General features: G+C 39.6%; 1 protein-coding gene across 3 annotated transcripts in view; it reads left to right on the plus strand.

Annotated features, from left to right (window-relative positions):
- The window catches only part of GUCY1B1 (guanylate cyclase 1 soluble subunit beta 1), a 46,317-nt gene extending 32,049 nt beyond the window's left edge, over positions 1–14,268 (plus strand). For all 3 annotated transcript variants that reach the window (XM_057729560.1, XM_057729562.1, XM_057729563.1), the window contains 9 exons: positions 195–425; positions 1,698–1,814; positions 2,750–2,883; positions 5,321–5,518; positions 8,501–8,738; positions 9,750–9,890; positions 11,324–11,478; positions 11,804–11,930; positions 13,052–14,268. In XM_057729560.1, coding sequence (XP_057585543.1) covers positions 195–425; positions 1,698–1,814; positions 2,750–2,883; positions 5,321–5,518; positions 8,501–8,738; positions 9,750–9,890; positions 11,324–11,478; positions 11,804–11,930; positions 13,052–13,075 — 1,365 coding nt within the window. In that variant the 3' untranslated portion in view covers positions 13,076–14,268. The remainder of the gene's footprint in view (positions 1–194; positions 426–1,697; positions 1,815–2,749; positions 2,884–5,320; positions 5,519–8,500; positions 8,739–9,749; positions 9,891–11,323; positions 11,479–11,803; positions 11,931–13,051) is intronic.
- Positions 14,269–19,494: the final 5,226 nt, after the last annotated feature.

The raw sequence follows: 19,494 nt of genomic DNA on the forward strand, positions 1-19,494 counted from the left end.
ATTCAGTCTTCAAATTTCACAAATCAATGTGCAGAAATAGTTTTCTATATTTGGTGTGTATAGTATTTGCATATATTAAATTTTTAAAATTAAGCTGCTAAATGCAGCTCTCATCACCAGTTTCTTAGATATTTAGGTATTGTCACTAAGTGGAAATGCAGACAGTTGACACCATTTCCCCCTTTGGCATCCAGGTTATTCAGCAAAGAAATGAAGAATGTGATCACACTCAATTTTTGATTGAAGAAAAAGAGTCAAAAGAAGAGGATTTTTATGAAGATCTTGACAGATTTGAAGAAAATGGCACCCAGGAATCACGCATCAGTCCATATACATTCTGCAAAGCTTTTCCCTTTCACATCATATTTGACCGGGATCTCGTGGTCACTCAGTGTGGCAATGCCATCTACAGAGTCCTTCCCCAGGTAAAAGGACATCACACTCCCTTGGGGCCTGAGACAAAAGGCCACAAAGATGCTATTGTTCCAGGTGACCATTCATACATTTAACCCTTTGCTTAGGTATCAAGTAACGTGGAGCACCCTGTAAGTCACAGAAGTTCTGTAACTGCAAACTAAGTATATTTGAGCATACTGCAGCTTTGCCTAGGACAGCTACTTATTTTTTTCTGTTTTAATCACAAGGGCAGTGGGAGAATTCTGTGGGGATAGTGTACTTGTTTTAATGATACAGTGACTTTCAGGTAACAGTCAGCTTTCACTTAATTTATTCATTGTTGAGCAGATAGTCAGTGGTTATCTACTGTCTGAAAATAACATTCAAAATCAACCACTGACATTTTCAGGGAAAAGAGAGGGATTTAAAATACACCAAAGAGGAAAGCGATAGAGGTTACCATGGGGTTTAGTAGAAAAAAGCATCAAAGGACAGCAGTTGGGTGATGCCAGGAATGTACGTTTGACTTGTATTATTGTTATTATTATTATATTATCTTATTATTATTCAGACCCATATGTCAGCTCCCCTCTTTCTGCTTTCTCTTTTCTCTCCTCTTCTAACTTTTAGAATTGCACATGACATGTGTCTAGAAATACCTTTTGCTAGTAATTAAGGAGACTTAATAATTCAGAATTAACTCAAATGGGATCTGGCGTAAACCCATAAGTCTGGAAGCACAACAATATAAGGACTGGGCTCTTATGCTGGCTCTGCCTCTGACCCATCAATGACCTTGACTGTGTCACTTCCCTCTCTGCCTGTTTTCCCCTTGTTGTTATGTGAGGCTAGAGGGTGGATGAAGAACACAATGTAAGGAGTCACTCTCTTTACCAGTTATTATTAATTAGCCGTCTCCTGATAAACTAGGTGTGTTCGTGGGTGGTTTTGATGTTTAAATTTCATGTTAAGCCATGGGCATCTAACATCTCATGCTACTATTTAAAAGCTAAGTTCCATTATTTTTTCTTTAAAAATTCTTCTATTTAGATTAGCTTATATTTGAATTTTAGTCACTTGAATCCGTATTAGGTTTCACGTTCATGCAACTATTGGATGTTCATTTAATCACCGAGCTGCCTAGATGAGGATGTGAGTCTGCAGTTGAGGTCACTTTCCTACAAAATAATTTTGATTTTCTATGTTTAAATGCTGTTGAGCTGGTTTAATCTGACAACTATTATCTATTCATAAGAATTATTGACTAATTAAGTGTCCTTTTCTTTTCACATACATTTTAGCTCCAGCCTGGGACCTGCAGCCTCCTGTCCGTCTTCTCCCTGGTCCGTCCTCACATTGACATCAGTTTCCACGGGATCCTTTCACACATCAATACCGTCTTTGTATTGAGAAGCAAGGTGATAGACATATTATTTCACTAAATGTGAGGAAGTGAGGTCTGTTACAGATTAGAAGTGTTCCACAGGGATAATTAGCTGCAAAAACGTTCTGTGAGATGCAGAAGGCGTAGAGAGATAGAAACCAGACCCCGAAGGGAGTCCTATTTCAAAGGCAATGGTGCTGATTTGGGGCTTGCCTTGATTAGAATAAAAAAACGTGAGTTTTGAGAATGCCTTGTCTGGACAGCCGAGTTGCACATAATAAAACCAACATCTTTTACTCCATATAAGCTACAATGTCCTATTTTAGAAATCAGGAGAACTAATAAAGTATTTTTTTTAACTATACCCCAAACCACTGGTTTATTGTTTCCTAAATTGTCTATTCTTCTTTAGGCCATTTTTTGGGGAAATAAAAGTGATAATGTTTCCATTCAGTTGGCAGGTTAGGTGGTACCCAGATCTTGTGGTTTCTGTTCTTGGGGCTGATGTAGCCAAAGTGTTCCAGAGGACACATCTCATCCTCCTTTCTGCCCTCCGCATACAAAGGTCTTCCCTGCACCTGCTTGGTGTATTTGGAACCAGCTACTTCCAGCTGCCTGTGAACGTAGGGGTGGGCAACGGGGACGCTTGGTCTGGTCTTCCCTGGAGCCTAGGATTACGTTTCGTAGCCGTAAATCAGAAATAAGATTCACAGAGGCTTTCTGTAAAGATGTGAAAGTGGCACAGTTACTGTCTCTCTGGGTTAAAGGACATGGTCAGTTTGCTTTTGTGCAGTGATGTAAGGCTGTCTGCTTGTTACCTGGCAGACTCTGGTGAAACACCTCTCCTGTTCTACCTGGAGCCCGTGTTCTCCCTTAGATTTTGGTGGGAGTGAGGTCTGTGTGTCCTTCTCGGCTGAGCTGTTAGGTAGGGAGAAAGGCATGAGTTGATGGTTGTCTTGCCTTTTGCAGGAAGGGTTGTTGGATGTAGAGAAATCAGAGTGTGAGGATGAACTGACGGGCACTGAAGTCAGCTGCTTACGGCTCAAGGGTCAGATGATCTACTTACCTGAAGCAGACAGCATACTTTTCCTGTGCTCACCAAGGTAATCACTTCTAGATTAATTATAATGGGTAGAAGTACCCATCTTTTGATAACAAAGGAATTCAGTATCTTTTCGTTCAATTGTTTCCACAAAGTATACTTAGATTTTACAACTCTTCTTATATATCTCTCTATAACAAGGATAATTTCATTTGTAATAAACTTGAAAGAAATCATGTATTCTGTTTTATTTGCCACATCTTAATCAATTTGCTGAGTGTTTATGCCATTAGATCAGGGGATACCTAACCTGAAGTTAGCTAATTCTGTAGCTTTGTACCTTCCAAAGAGGCGTCATATAGATAAGCAAGTCCATAAAGCATTTAATACGATGACAGAAACACATGGGTATATTTGGCACCAAGAAGTTACTTTTCTAATGATTTCTGGGTGTAAGCTATTTTGTATTAAATATATTTCACTACGTTGAGATACACTACTGAAAATATAGCATCAAATTGAAATTTATGTAAGTTATGTTAATTATAATAAACATCAGAGGGAAGTAAAACTGTAGGTTGGTATTTCCCCAGCGTGACAAAGCATTTTACTAAAAAAATGCATGGGAATTTAGAATAAGAAACATGTACCTAAATTTACCTTAGCGCAATAGGAATAGATAACTACAAAAATTGTTGTTAGGTGCTATTTTGTGTGTTTATGACTTTGTGTAGCCAAAATGTATGCACATTATTTAGAAAGTATGTTTTGGTGGGCTGTGGATTAAAAATTTTAAGTCCAAATGATCACTTTTCATTGTCTTAAAATTTCTGAAAAATCTAATGAATTTTGTAACAACTTCCTTTAAAATTACTAACATGGTATTAAAGACAATATAAGATTAATGATGGGTTTTTTTCCCTGCAAATATATATTATGAAAATAAAAGAGACAAAATTAGGGAATATAAACTCTATATTTTTTATTAACAACGTCCATTGATGAAATTATACCTTATCTGCTATCAATAAATGTCTTTTCCTTCTGCCTCTTTCCAAGTTGAGCATCAGTAGAATGACGACTTCTCAAGAGAGACAGTTTCTATTCATGGAGAGAAAGATTTCTTTGGAAATACAAGCAGGACACTTGGAGTGTATTTGCTAATTACCATATGCAGCAGTTGGCTGCATAGTGACATACTCACAGATTGTCATATGGAACCTGCTCATGTGTGTAGAGAAATCGGTAATCACATTAAATAAGAGATCCACTAAAAGCAGTTTTACTTATAAAATAAATAACTCTGAGGATCATTTAAATTCAGAAAAAAAGTTAATAGCTCACTAAAATAATAATAAATGCATTTTTAGAACAGTAAGACATAATTTGATTATTTTCTCATTCTATATGAGTGTTTTAACCATTCATTTTCATTTTAAGCTTGTAGTCATTTTTTTCTCTGCTGATTGGCTGGTCTTGTAAACCATTTGGTGGATGATCTGGCGTGTGTGTCAACAGTAAACTCTTTGATTGTTTTTCTTTATTGGCATGCTAATTTTTGCTTTGATTTATGGACATTTCTGCTGAGAATATATTGCAGAGAGACATTTTATTCGTTCACAATTTTTCAGTAAAGTCACAACACAATTATGTCATTTTAGAGGAATTATTACTATGAGTGACTGGAAATAACTACTTTGCACTTAAAGAATTCAAACCAAGAATGTAACCTTCAGACATTTTAACCAAAGACTAAATTTTTAAAAAGCAGTTAACTTTCTACTTACCAGATCTTCACTGAATCAATAAATATTATGTTGTTCTAAAAATGACAGGTTACAAATATGCATAAAATTCAGCAAGGACAAATAATATTTCAAAAATTAGTCAAAGAAATTTAGTCAAAGAACATAAGGGTAGTAGAATTTAGAGCCAGAAATAAGAGTAGCATAGAAAATGCACGTTAGAAAATCATGAGTACATAACATTCATGTTGAAGATGGGTCATAAATCTGATTGCAAAGCTTTAATCAGCATCTGAAAAAGAAAACAATTAGTTATAGGAGTCATAGAACCCATAAGGCAACAATGAACTAGTTTCTCAAAAGAAGCAGTATTATCCTCATTAAAGAGAGTACAGATAGCTTTTTCTTCCTCTCTTTATAATGAGGAAAAACTGTGCCAATAGTAAGGAACAGGCTTATGTTAAAAACCTGAGCGGGTCTCATAGGGCAGTTTTTCACACTATCTTTTAATTTAGGCCGATGGCATCAAAAAGTGCTATTTGGCAAAACTGCATTTCAAGTTCACTGCTCTTCGACGTGTAAATATTGAGAAGAATGAAGTCATATTCCTCTGGCTTTTCTCCAAGTTTTCTTTTCTTCAGCCCGCCCTTTTGAGTGGCGGGTGGTGGCAGGATTAGACTGCTGGATGAGAATCAGGGTGGTGTTGCTGTGGAGACTGTGGGGACTGACTGTGCCTGCTTTTCCATGTGTCAGTGTCATGAACCTGGATGACCTGACCCGCCGAGGACTGTACCTGAGCGACATCCCTCTGCACGACGCCACCCGTGACCTTGTGCTCCTGGGGGAGCAGTTCCGAGAGGAGTATAAGCTGACTCAGGAACTGGAAATCCTCACAGACAGGTTACAGCTCACATTACGAGCCCTGGAAGATGAAAAGAAAAAGACAGACACGTAAGAATGTACCCTGTGGTTAAAGGTGATGGGCAGGGCTGGACTGTGTGGTAAACGGCGGCTCTGCTGTGTTTGAGACTGACAGTCAGACTGTAACAAGTCCAAGCTCACACTGCTAGCTGCGTGATAAGCCAGTAAGTTAAAAGCCAGGGTGTTGGGACAAGGGATAGTGACTTTATTCAGAAAGCCAGCAGATGGAGAAGATGATGGACTCATGTCCCAAAGAACCATCTTGCCCTGGTTTGGATGCTAGTTTCTTTTGTAGTTGAGGAGGTAAAATACAATACAAAGGTAATAAGTTGTTGCAAATATTTCCTGGCTCCGCCCAGACTCCAGAGGGGATGTGTTCATTTATTCCTCCTGCAGCCATTCACAGGTGGCCTGGTCAGTATATATTTCCTGTGAGCTGAACAAAGGTATTTTAGCTTAATACTCATTACCTGGGAAGCAGCGTTCCCAGAGATGGGTCATTATGTATAATTTAGGCTTATAGGCAATATCCCTTTAGTGATTAACTTGTAATAGAATACAGAGGTTCTTCCCTACAACAAGGCTCCAAGGCGTGGAACCCATCATAGGTCTGGAGTCCTAGATGAATTCCTCCACATCACTTAAATAGAAGTTATGTACACAGAAATGTCAGGCCTAACAGTAATTTTACAAACCAAGGTGGAAGAATATACACCAAAGCTTGTCTCTGGAAATCATTAGAATAATTCAAGTGCATATTTCAAGTCCAAGTATCCATTCATCCATTTCTTCGCACACGAGGTGTGTACTGAGCATCCTGTATGTGCTAGGGCTTCCCAGGTGCTGGGGGGACACTGAACACTGAACTTAGATTTGGCCATTATGTTTTAAAAGCATTCTTTTCTTGGGCTCCAAATTATTTTAGTGTTTGGCAGATATAAATCTGACAGACTGTAGTGTTGTCTGTGATGACAGCAATTGCATCTGTAATTTGATACATGAACAAAAGTATCAAAATACAAAACTACTATTTTTCTGTGAATGGTAGATTAAATTACGAAATAGTGGGCAAGTAACATCTGAGATAATTCTTTGTGTTCAAGTAATTCATTTAAACAAATACACATGGTGCATACTGATTTGGCCTTGCTGGAGCATATTCATTAAAATTCACTCAAGGCATGCAATCACTGACTTTCATAAAAGAATTTTCCCCAGGGTCTTGTGTGTTCATTTTTAACGTTTGTATAATAGGAAACTGTCTTGGAGAATTGACCTGATCTTCCTTCCTGTAAGAACTATTTCCTTCTACTTGACACCACAATATTGGTAACCACTTCCTGTCCTTTACTTGAGTTGATGTGTATGTTGTTGCCTGTGGATGGATGCAAGGTAAACATGTCAACTGTTTATTGACAGCATACATGGATAGAGAATCCACATAAATGTCAGTCTTAGTCCCTAGCTTCTTCCCTCACTTCTCCTGCTTTGTATAGTGAAGCTAAAAACTGAAGTTTCTTTGAGAGCACTTTACTTTCCTCATGGCCCAAAATGGAACCCCTTAATCTTTCCAGGTATTCGGCAAATTGCCAAACGTAAATGGGGTAGGGCGGGCAACTCAAAGTCCTCCTACTGCTTGAAAAACAACTCAAAATGTGTATTTTATTAGTATGTGGTACAACCTCCTCCATGAAAAATAACCCATTTTATGGAGCTTTAAGATAATACTTAGGACTAAGGCTCAAAGTCCTCCCCCAATTTGTAAGTTTGAGTTACTCAGCTCCTGCTCTGGCTGTTACATTAGAAAACTGCAGAGGTTTCCATCTTTGTTGCTATTTGGTTTTCAAGGTGATTTAATTATAAACATTTATTATTTTTTTATTGAAAAGAAATAGTTCTACTGTTCACACTTAATATTCAAATCTAGTTTTAAAATATTTTATACAATTTTCTCTGTTTGAAAGTAAAACATGAAACATGAAATAAATTCCACTAAAACTAGGGAGAAAAATGAGACCTCAGCTCCGTTTGCACCTTAAACTAAGCCCTGGGTGCCGTCTGACTTAGGGGAAAAAGAGGCTGGGAGGTGTGGGTTGCTCCTCTGGGTGGTGATGTCGAGGAGCCTCAGGTCGGCTTGCTTCTGCATCTCTGCTGAGCTCTCACCCCTCCCATGTTCTTGCCCCTGCCCTCCTCTATCATGGTCCCCGGAGCGTCGGCATGGCCTCAGGAGTGTCGACGGAAATAAGATCTTTTCTCATCTAGACTAATTTCTGCCTGCTTTATCAGTTTCCTCCACGAAGGATGCAGCAGGAATGAAACAGAAAAGTCCGCTTCTTCTTCCTTCCTCCCTTTCCTCCTTCCCTCTTCCTTTCTTCCTTCCTTCCTTTCTTGTATAGTTGATTTACAATGTTGTATTAATTTCAGGTGTACAGCAAAGTGAATCAGTTTCATATATACATATATATTCTTTTCCAGATTCTTTTCCATTATAGGTTATTACAAGATATTGAATACAGTTCCCTGTGCTGTACAGTAGGTCCTCGTTGGGGAATCTGCTTCTTTTCACCTAAGATGACAAAGGTTGAGGCAGATGGCTTATCCCTGAGAGGTGAATGTCCCCCTGGTTTTGTGGGATCCATACAGCGCTAAGTGCTGGGATGGCCTATTTCACCCCGTGAATATCACAGCAGGAGTGTTGACACACATGACACACAAGACTGCACACGACAACTCTGACTTCCTGGTGTCAGTCCTCTGGTCTGTGTGTTTTGTTTGGCTTATTTTGATTTGCTTTGAGTCATTTTGGATTTGGGGATCTTTCATGGGATGAAAACCAACCAATTATTTATATTTTCTTGACTTGACTTGTAAACATGGCTAATAATGGGTGTCCTATCAGAATCCAGGCCTTCACAGTGCACTTGGCAATGAAGTCTACGAAGTGGGCGGTGGAAGCTCTGAAGCTGGTCTCAGCATCTCTCACTGTGGCTTTGTCCTGACCCCTCCGGACAGGTTGCTGTACTCTGTCCTTCCTCCGTCTGTGGCCAATGAGCTGAGGCACAAGCGTCCGGTGCCCGCAAAGAGATACGACAACGTGACCATCCTCTTCAGCGGCATCGTAGGCTTCAACGCCTTCTGCAGCAAGCACGCGTCTGGGGAAGGGGCCATGAAGATCGTCAACCTCCTCAACGACCTGTACACCAGATTTGACACTCTGACAGACTCCCGGAAAAATCCATTTGTTTATAAGGCAAGTCCAGGTCCTTTCTTAATGCAGTGCCATTCATTATTCTGCATTTTCAGACAGTGTCTTCCGAAGGCACTGCGGTCACAGGTCCCTGACTGCAGCCCTGCAGCCTTGGTACAGTCAGCTCTCATGCACTCATTATTTACCATTTTCTTAAATAATTACCTCTTGTTCTAAAACATTCTCTTCCTTGTAACCCAAATGAATGGAGCAGAAGATTCCCTAGTTAAAATAAAATGTTCAGCAGCTTATTTGCACTTACATGAATAAATCCGTGCAGGTGGTTTATCACACGTAATATAAACACAGCATTCGTTTCACTGCTCTGCAAGAGATATTTTTACTGAAAGGTATAAATGATTCGCACAGTAAAGAAGTCATGGAGCATAAGAAAGGTGCCGGGGACACAGACCTGCTTTTAGATAACATCAGCTTGAAGATAAACATTTATAAGGCATTTCTGCCCTTGTTTTCAATTAGAAACAAATATAATATTGGAAAAATGAAGTCAGTGGAATGTTGCTTCATAAAGGCAAGAATGTGAACTACACCATCCCCAGGCATCTGGAGGCATAGAAGTGCCACAAGGACTATTTATTTTATAGTCATTTTCCAAGGAACAGTATAACACCCGGTGAGCACATCATAAAAATAAATGGTTAATGACCAGAACAAATCACTGAACTTGGGGCAGTGGAGCTTTGGCCCATGAAACCATCACGGTTTTCAGGGGAAATAGGGTAGTTAATTGTTCTACTGGATTATAAGGATATCTGAGGTGAGAAACCAGGGCTTACTAGAGGAAAAGTAATGCCTGCAATCAGACTGCAAGTGCCAGGTGTGTACATTTCAGATAGTGACATGTTCCTCTTGTTGGAGTTGAATGCATCAGACTTTTAAGCAATTCCGGGGAGGAAAGGTGAATGTTATTGATAGCAACTGGAAGAACGTGTTTTGTGTCAGGATAGCAAATGAAACAGTCATGTCTGTACTAAGCGATCTGTGCCCTGCTAGGTGGAGACGGTCGGCGATAAGTACATGACCGTGAGTGGGCTACCAGAACCCTGCATCCACCACGCACGTTCCATTTGCCACCTGGCCTTGGACATGATGGAAATTGCTGGCCAGGTTCAGGTGGATGGTGAGTCTGTTCAGGTTAGTAGATGAAACATATTATAATTGTAGTAGTAGACCTTTTGGACAACTAATTTATGTCTTTGACACGCTAATCATTAATTATGTACAAGGAATAACACCTTGATAACAAAGGCTAACATTTTTTTTTTCATTGAAGTATAGTTAATTTACAATGTTGTACTTAACTTACAATGTTAAGTATAGTTAATTTACAGTCACTTTGCTACTGTACAGCAAAGTGATTCAGTTATACATATATATATATGCATATTCTTTTTCATATCTTTTCCATTGTGGTTTAATACAGGATATTGAATATAGTTCCCTGTGCTGTGCAGTAGACCCTTGTTGTTTATTTTATATATTGTCATGTGTATATGTTAATCCCAAACTCCTAATTTATCCCCCATTCCCTTTCTGCTTTGGTAACCATATGTCTGTTCTCTATGTCTGTGAGTCTGTTTGTATTTTGTAGGTATGTTCATCTGTGTCGTATTTTAGATTCCACATATAAGTGATATCATATGATATTTGTCTTCCTCTGTCTGACTTTCTTCAGTTACTGTGATAATCTCTAGGTCCATCCGTGTTGCTGCAAATGGCATCGTTTCATTCTTTTTTATGGCCGAGTAGTATTCCACCGTATAGGTACCACATCCTCTTTATCCATCTGTCAGTGGGCACTTAGGTTGCTTCCATGTCTTCATTATTGTGAACAGTGCTGCAATGAGCATTGGGGTGCATGTATCTTTTCAAATTATAGTTTCCTCTGGGTATATGCCTACTAGTGGGATTGCTGGATCATATGGTAGCTCTATTTTTAGTTTCCTAAGGAATCTTCCTACTGTCCTCCAGAGTGGCTGCACTAATTTACATTCCCACCAGCAGTGTAGGAGGGTTCTCTCTTTTCTCCACACCCTTTCCAGCATTTGTTATTTGTAGACTTCTTAATGGTGGCTATTCTGACTGGTGTGAGGTGATACTTCGTTGTAGTTTTGATTTGCATTTCTCTAATAATTGGTGATGTTGAGCATCTTTTCATGTGACTGTCGGCCATCTGTATGAACAAAGACTAATATTTTATTGCACCCATTGTATTACATTCTTCCACAGAAATGGGAAATCTGTCCACCTATTTGAAATCACCTTCTTTTTTCCATGTACTAAAAGTCATGAGGATGAGATAAAACCCTCTGTCCCTTCAGTTTTTTTTTTTAATCTCATTCCTGCATCTCATGGAAGTTGCCAGATTCACATTTTTGAAGGCTTCAAACTTGACAAAAAGAATGTTTCTCTTGAAAGATTTTTGTGAGGGTTTTTGTCTGTAATATGCTTGGAGTTCTAGAGAATTCTTGCGATTTTTATGTGATGACTCTACATTATTCTTTAATATAGAGTATGCAGTAATTCATATTATTGAATTTATTGAAACAGAGCTTTGATTTCTGCAGATAACGATAGGTATTCACACGGGGGAGGTAGTCACCGGTGTCATAGGACAGAGGATGCCTCGCTATTGTCTCTTTGGAAATACCGTCAACCTCACAAGCCGAACAGAAACCACTGGAGAAAAAGGAAAGATAAATGTGTCTGAATATACATACAGGTAAGAGAACGTGTCTAGGTATTTACTGATTTGAAAAATGTCTCTTTGCATGTGCTTTCATTCCCTGGGTGATTTTATTACACAGTTATCACCTCTGCTCTTAGGAGTATGTATTTTTTATTTGAGATGGTGTCATTATTTCCGTTTTAAATGATTCTACACCATCCTGGGGATTTCTGCTGTGATCATGGTTCATAAAACCTTGAGAGACCTTTAAATAACTTTGGTGTGTGTCCTTCCTGTCTACACTTATAACTCTGGTGTGGGTCACTTTCTCCTTGCAACCATACTCCACGTTGTCTCCCCGTTCCCTGTCCCCTTTTAGATGTCTCATGACCCCAGAAAACTCAGACCCACAGTTCCATCTGGAGTACAGAGGCCCAGTGTCCATGAAGGGCAAAAAGGAACCAATGCAAGTTTGGTTTCTATCCAGAAAAAACACGGGAACGGAGGTATGACTCATCAGAGCGTAATTCCTTTCTAAAGACAGAGTATAAATATGCGGAGCTAAATCATAATCACTGAAAATATGTTTCATTTGCAAAGAATTCTTGCTTACATGAACTCTTCAGGAAAGCAGTGGAAATACTGAACCCTTAGTGAGCTGGGTAGAACAATACAGACTCCTTAGGGGAGACTTTGTGGTTGCCAGGTTTGGCCTCTAATGAAATTAAAACCAGAAGCACTAAATGGAGAGGACTTGGTTTTGGTTCTTCCTCTGTAATCTGGCTCGAACCCAGCAAGTGAGTGGGCAGTAAGGGGCGTCCCTGGCCCCCTCCCCTGCGCCCTCAGCTGTTATGAGATCACCACCAAGGCCAAGACAGGACCGCCTTTGAGGGAGGTTTCCTAACCATGACGCTCCAGATCCTTCTAAGGGCCACGCTATCACCTTGGGGAATTTGGGGGATCTTTGGACATCCTAGTGCCTTGTGTGTCTTTCCTGGAGAGAAAAATGATTTATATGTTTCCAGAATCTAAGTGATTCTGCAGGGAAGCTATAGGTTCGTGCCCATGCTCTGGCTGTACTCTAGCCAGAACCCACGTGCTGGAGGGGGACTCAGAACTTTGGGGTTCGCTTGGGGGTCCTGTGACCCAGGGTGGCTCGTGACACCGAGGTCTTACCAGCCTTGCCGCCTCCCAGTGGGTTGCATCAGGAACAGGTCTGATGCTTTCTTCCCCATGATGTATTGGTTCTTTAGAGGGGGTGAGACTCCTTGACTATATGTTTTTCCTGGATGTACACATTCCCTAAAAATGCTTTTAGAGTAAAAGTCTTAAAAGGAATGGAATGCCACGTTCTAAAATATTTATCTTTATCTTCTTTTCACTGTTTTTACTTCTGGTGCTGGCGTGCTTCCTGATGTTCTTGTGATAAATGAGTCTGCCTTGAGCGTTGCTCATTTTACTTGGGTGGCTCTGTCTCATCCAGCGTGATGGTGGGAATGACTTAGAAAAACTGTAGATATGAATGCAGATCAAATTTTATTTAAAAAAAGAAAGAAAATCTTGGGTGGAGTCCTACAAGCTTTATTATCACTGAAAATTAATCCCTTATTTTCTCCACTTTTTAAAGGAAACTGAGCAGGATGACTGCTGAATCTTGGACCTTGGGGTGAAGAGGACGGGGTGAGCACCAGTCTTCCCATAACTCATGCCAAGCCCGGGAGCAGTCTTTCCCTCAATCCTTTTCCATTTCCCCAAGCCTTTCTCCTAAGTATCTCTTTCCTTATTCATTATTCAGCTTTAGCTCTACATTTCATTATTTTCAAGGTTTAGTATATTATCTGAAGTTTGGCTTCGTGTGGATGATGTGAGCTTCACGTGTCTTAAAATCTGCTACAAGCATCACCTAACGTGGTGATTTGCAAGTAGTGGGCACCCAATAAATATTTGTTGAATTTAATGAAATGAAACTGAACAGTATTTGGCCACGTGTATATATAGCATGGTTTTTTCAGATTTGTTCAGTGCTCTCTCTGTATATGTTTATGTATATTTTAATGACTATAACATATAAAAAAGTTTTATTGTGTTGGTGTATAGCATTATAGAAATCATTTTTCTAAAGGAGTAAATTCAGAATTTTAGGGGAAAATGCAATGTATTTTCAGACTCCCCCCAAAAGAATTAATATATCATGCTAAGAAAATACTGACAGTTTTGAAGTATGCTAACTTTTCTTCAGAAACAGGGAATACAGTTTTCTGTTATTAAACTATTAGGTTATTCATTCAGATACTATGACAATTATAATTCCTCTAAAATGCTATCCTTTTTGTTGTACCCTTTGTATTATAAGTTTCACTAACCTCACACAGCTGTTAGGGAAAGCAACAGTGTTTCACAATGAGCTATTGCATTAGTTTGGGGTAAATGTTAGGGGCTCTGGCCACATCCAGGGATAAAGCTGGAAGCACGGCTGGGGTGTTCCTGTTCCTCAGAGACCCTCCTGGCCCTTTATTCCCGGAAATGAGCTCATTTTTCTTAGCTTACAAAAAGGGCTTCATGTTCAGAAATGTTACTTTAATTTCGATATGGAATGCATTCTTTTTGGAATCATTGCCTGTTGTTCTTCAATATCTCTGATAATTTATTAATATCTATCTTTATAAAATACAGTACAACTACTTTTGTGTAAAAATGTGCGTCTTTAAATGTAGTATTTCCTATCAGCACGTTGATATTTGTATAAATATTCCGTGTTCATGTGTAAGAAAACCTACAATAAATTATTTTTTCCACTTGTCTCTAGACAGTTTTTAATTCAATAAAAATGATATGAATGTTCTTGACAGTCATTTGATTAGTGCCATTTTTGGAAGTACATCTTATCATTTTGCCTATTATAGGCTTTTATTTTGACTCTCTGCTGTTATGATACAGCTGAGTGGCTCTCCTTCATCAGGCCTGTTCCCAGATGCTGTTTTTCTTTTGTACCAACAAAGTGACAGCAGCAAGACTAGACCTGGAGGGGGGACAGGGTGGGGGGTGGGGATACATAGATACATGTGAAGTGACATCATCTCTTGAAAAGCTCCCAGCATTTTAGTGGTGAAAGGCATGTATTTAAATAACTAAACTGTCTGATATTCATAGTGATAAAACATATATAAGACACAGAAAGAATACTCAGAGAATGAGAAACAAGAAGAGAGAAGTGGGATAGGAAGGAGGAGGCAGGAGTTTTGTGATACTTCTGTCTAAAGGTAAATTACAGCATCCCTTGTAGAAGCGTACATTCAGTGCCTTTAGTTTCCTTCTGTTCCATCTCTTTGGTTGCACCAAAAAAATAGAACCAAATGTTATAAAAAGGTAGGAGTTTCTCAGTTTGAATTGAGGATGTATGTATATGCTTTTAAGCTTTTGCAGGAGAACAGCAATTTATACATACAAAATATTTCCGAACCAGGTCATTATCTCATTTTATTTAAAGCTATGATTGATTCACCAAATGACATGTTCTGTTTCTGTGTCATCGAATGGTATGATATTGCAATTTATAATAAGAAATCTATTCAATGTATGTTTGGTCTTAGTCCCCATCCCCATTTCTGGCTCTGAGTTCCTGAAACCTGAGGAATTTTCTAGGTGATGATGATGACAAAGATGCCTTTTGTTATGCTAATGAAGTGACTCTGGGACTGCACTTGGTGTGGGGGAGGGGGGTGGTTGTTCCCAGGTGAACCAGCAAGAAGATTCAAGGGCTGGAACTTTTAGTCCCACCCTGACCTTCCTGTCCTGGGAGGGGAGAAGGCCTGGAGGTTAAATCCTTGCCAACTGCCAGTGATTTAATCAACCAGGCCTGCATGATGAAGCCTCCATAAACCTCAAAGGTTGGAGAGTTTCTGGGGTGGTGAACAAGGGAAGAGGCCCGGGTGGGCTGAAGCTCTGTGCCTCTCTTCCATCTGGCTCTTCCTGAGTCACATCCTTTTATAATAAACCAGACATCTAGTTAGTAAAATGCTTCTCTGTGTTTCTCTCTAGCAAACTAATTGAACCCAAAGGGGGTTGTGGGAACCTTGGCTCTGTAGCTGGTTTGTCAGAAGCACAGGTGACAACCTGGTCTTGCTTTGGTCTCTGAAATGGGGGATGGTCTTGTAGGAGTGAGCGCTTAACCTGGGGAATTGGATGCGATCTTTGCGTAGATGCTGTCAGAACTGAGCTGAACTGTAGGACACCCAGCTGGATCCTGAGAATTGCTCTGTGGTGTGGGAAGAAAAAACACCCCAGATGATAAATGGGTGGAGATTCTTAAAGGGGAAAAAGGAATCACTTCTCTGCTCACCTTTAAGTAGGTTTCTCTTTGCAGTCTCGCTAACTGCTCTTAGTACCGCTAGGGGGCAGCAGAGGATGCTGTTTAGAATCTAAGGGGCCAGGCGGGGCGGGGCTGGGCGGGGTGGGGCGGGGCTGGGCGGGGCTGGGCGGGGCGGGCTGGGGGAGTGGGGACAGGGAAGGACACAGGGTCCCTCACAGAAAGTGCTGCACGCCCTCTTGGCTCTAGACCAAAGGCCACTTCCTGTGTGCAATCTGCAATTCATCCCTCTTGCTGTCCCCTAAGATCAAAGGAATGTCATAAAAGTAATTGTTTCTACCCCATTATGACCATCTGTGTAGCATGAAATCTATTCGTTCGTATCACGTTCAGAAATTTCACCCACATTTTTTCCTGCTAATTTTGTAGGAAGGTGTGTAAACCTGCCAAAACAGGCAATTTGTACTAGAAACTAGAATTTTCTACAGAATCATTACAGGCAAACTAAGTTGCATGTAGCTCATGTTAAAAGTTATCAAATACAAATAAGAAAGTGCTGTTTATTGACAAGGGGAAAATTGGAAAACCCCTTATTTTGTGTTAGAAAATGCATTTAAATGATTCTTTCTTGCCACTTCTACAATATTGAAGAGGAAAATAGTATAGAGTAGATGTAAAAAACTAAACGAAAGCAAAAATCACTGTCCGGAAAGTCAAGAACTTGAGTCCATTTCTGGCAGAGCTAACTGTGGTCTTTGCATGGTCTTTAACTTCTCAGATTCCTAATCTGTGAAAGGAGCTGGGCAAGATGATGTCTAAGGTTAATTCTTGCTCCAAAATTCGAGCACTTCTTCAGTAAAAATTTCAGTGCAGTGATGCTGTCTTTGGCCTGGCCCTCTGGGGAATTCTTTGAAAGAAAATCCAGTTTTAACTCTTTTTAACAGTCAAGGAATGATGAGCACATCAACTCGGTGATTTTAAAGCTAATTTCTAAGAAATAAATAACTCTCCAGCAGATACCTGCTAAAGACTTTTGACTCCAAGCTGAAATCAAAATGACAAGGTCCTATTAGTGTATACAAGTATTAATGCATTAAAAATTGGCCCTATAATATGTACCTAATTATGTTAAGTTTAAATTCTTTAATAAAGAGCTGGGCTTCTGATTCTCTAAAAATAAGGGGAGAAAATGTACTTCCATTTCAAGCAGCGATCCTTTTGAATAGAAGATAACCTCTTGAAAAGTAAAGACAGATATTACCATGTGACCCAGCAATCCCACTACTGGGCATATACCCAGAGAAAACCATAATTCAAAAAGACACATGCACGCCGATGTTCACTGCAGCACTTTTTACAATAGCCAGGTCATGGAAGCAACCTAAATGTCCCTCAACAGATGAATGGATAAAGAAGATGTGATATATATATATAATGGAATATTACTCAGCCATGAAAAGGAAAAAAATTGGGACATTTGTAGAGGCATGGATCGACCTAGAGACTATCATACAGAGTGAAGTGAGTTAGAAAGAGAAAAACAAATATGGTAAAATAATGCGTATATGCAGCATCTAGAGAAATGGTACAGATCAACTGGTTTGCAAGGCAGAAATAGAGACACAGATGTAGAGAACAAACATATGGACACCAAGGGGGGAAGTGGGGGGAGGGGGGTGGGATAAATTGGGAGATTGGGATTGCCATATATACATTACGAATAAGAAAAAAATATCAAATTGTACACTTTAAATACATGCAGTTTATTGTATGTCAATTATATCTCAGTAAAAGTCCTTAAAAATAAAAAGAATATGGACTTTCTAGGTGGTGCAGTGGTGAAGAATCTGCCTGCCAATGCAAGGGACATGGGTTTGAGCCCTGCCCTGGGAAGATTCCACATGCCGCGGAGCACACAGCTATTGAGCCCATGCTCCACAACAAAAGAAGCCACTACAATGAGGAGACTGTGCACCACAATGAAGAGTAGCCCCCGCTCACAGCAACTAGAGAAAGTCCACGTGCAGCAACAAAGACCCAACACAGCCAGTAAATAAAATAAATAAATAAATAAATAAATAAATAAATTTAAAAAATAAATAAATAAAATAAAAAGAATAAACACACATGCACACAAAGAAAATTAAAGAAAGGAAGTGTCAGTGAGTGGTACATATAGGTTTTCTCATTATTACCGATAAAATTTATTGCCCATTTTATATTAAATACTACCAAATGTTTCCCATTAAAAAAAGAAAACCATAGCTGAGAGGTGGAAACAACTTAAATATCCATCAGTGAATAAATGGATAAAGAAAATGTAGTCTATATATACAATAGAATATTATTCAGTTTTTAAAAAGAAGGAAATCCTGTCATTTGCAACAACATGAATGAATCTTGAGGACATTATGTTAAGTGAAATTAGCCAGACACAGAAAGACAAATACTGCGTGATCTCACTTATGTGTGGAATCTAAGAAGGTTGAACTCATAGAAGCAGACTAGAAGGGTGGTTCCAGGGGACAGGAGTTGGAAGAAGTGCGGATTGTTGGTCAATGTATACAAACTTTCAGCTGTAAGATGAATAAGTTCTGGAGACCTAATAGCAGGATGCCTCTAGTTAATGATGTGTTATGACACTGTACATCTTAGGCTGAAACTTGAACCCTGCCAAAACTCAGATAGAAACTTGAACCCATGGTCTTTTAATTAGAATCCCTCTCCTAGTGTCAGGACTTCCTGAGCCTCAGGTTCTTTGTGTCTCAGCACAGGAATTGAGTGACAGGTAAAGTGATAGGCAAGGAGTAGATTCAGTAATATACAACAATTGTGAGGAATAAAAGCCAGCAGGCAGAGGGGCTCTGCCCTGGGAATTAAGGGGGCTACATTTTTATAATCAAAGGGAATCGAGGAAGGGGAGAGGACCACCTTCTTCCTCATTCTTTGAGTAGCCAGCAGGCGTATATCACTATTGCCTCTTTCCTATCAGGCAGGAGAGTGTTTGACCCTATGAGATCAAACTAGGACTGTCGTAGTGCTCATTCCAATCAGCAGGACAGTAACACATACTATGTTAAATCCTCTCAGGTTTCCGTATACTGAGGGTCTCCTACTTTGGAATGTCACCTTTCCCTTATACTCCTGACCTTGGTCCTAAGGATCACTATCTCACTGAACTTGACCAGCTGGCTGCAGGCCTCATTTTTTCACGGAATGGCCTGGGGCATATCTCCTGCTTTTACTGATGGCTTTATAGTTAAGCAAACCTGCTTCCTTCCATGGTGTTCTGATAGCTTTCTTGAGCAATCATTAATTTACAGTGGTCTCCCAACGTTCCCTCTCTATAATCCCCTAATGGAATTTCTAAAACTCCCTGTGTACCTATCCTACTCTATCTCTATCATTTGTACACCAGAAATTCATAAAAGAGGGTAGATGAAGTGTTCTCACCACACACACACACACACGCACACACAAGATGAATATGTAAAGTGAGAGTTGTGTTAATCAGCTTGATTGTGGTCATCATTTCACAAGTATACATGTATCGAAACATCACAAGGTACATCTTAAACATATGCAGTTATGTCCTTGATACCTCAATAAAGCGGAGAAAAAATGGTTTTACCCACTTAAAAAATAAATTTAAAAAAATCCATAAATGCTTTCCCTTTTGTGGTTTTCTGCATGACATGACGACACTTCCACATAATTTATATATACCCATGATTACAATACAGTCGTAGCTCTGGGCAACCACA

This window comes from Hippopotamus amphibius, chromosome 3 (assembly GCF_030028045.1).
Source record: "Hippopotamus amphibius kiboko isolate mHipAmp2 chromosome 3, mHipAmp2.hap2, whole genome shotgun sequence".
Taxonomy (NCBI): Eukaryota; Metazoa; Chordata; class Mammalia; order Artiodactyla; family Hippopotamidae; genus Hippopotamus; species Hippopotamus amphibius.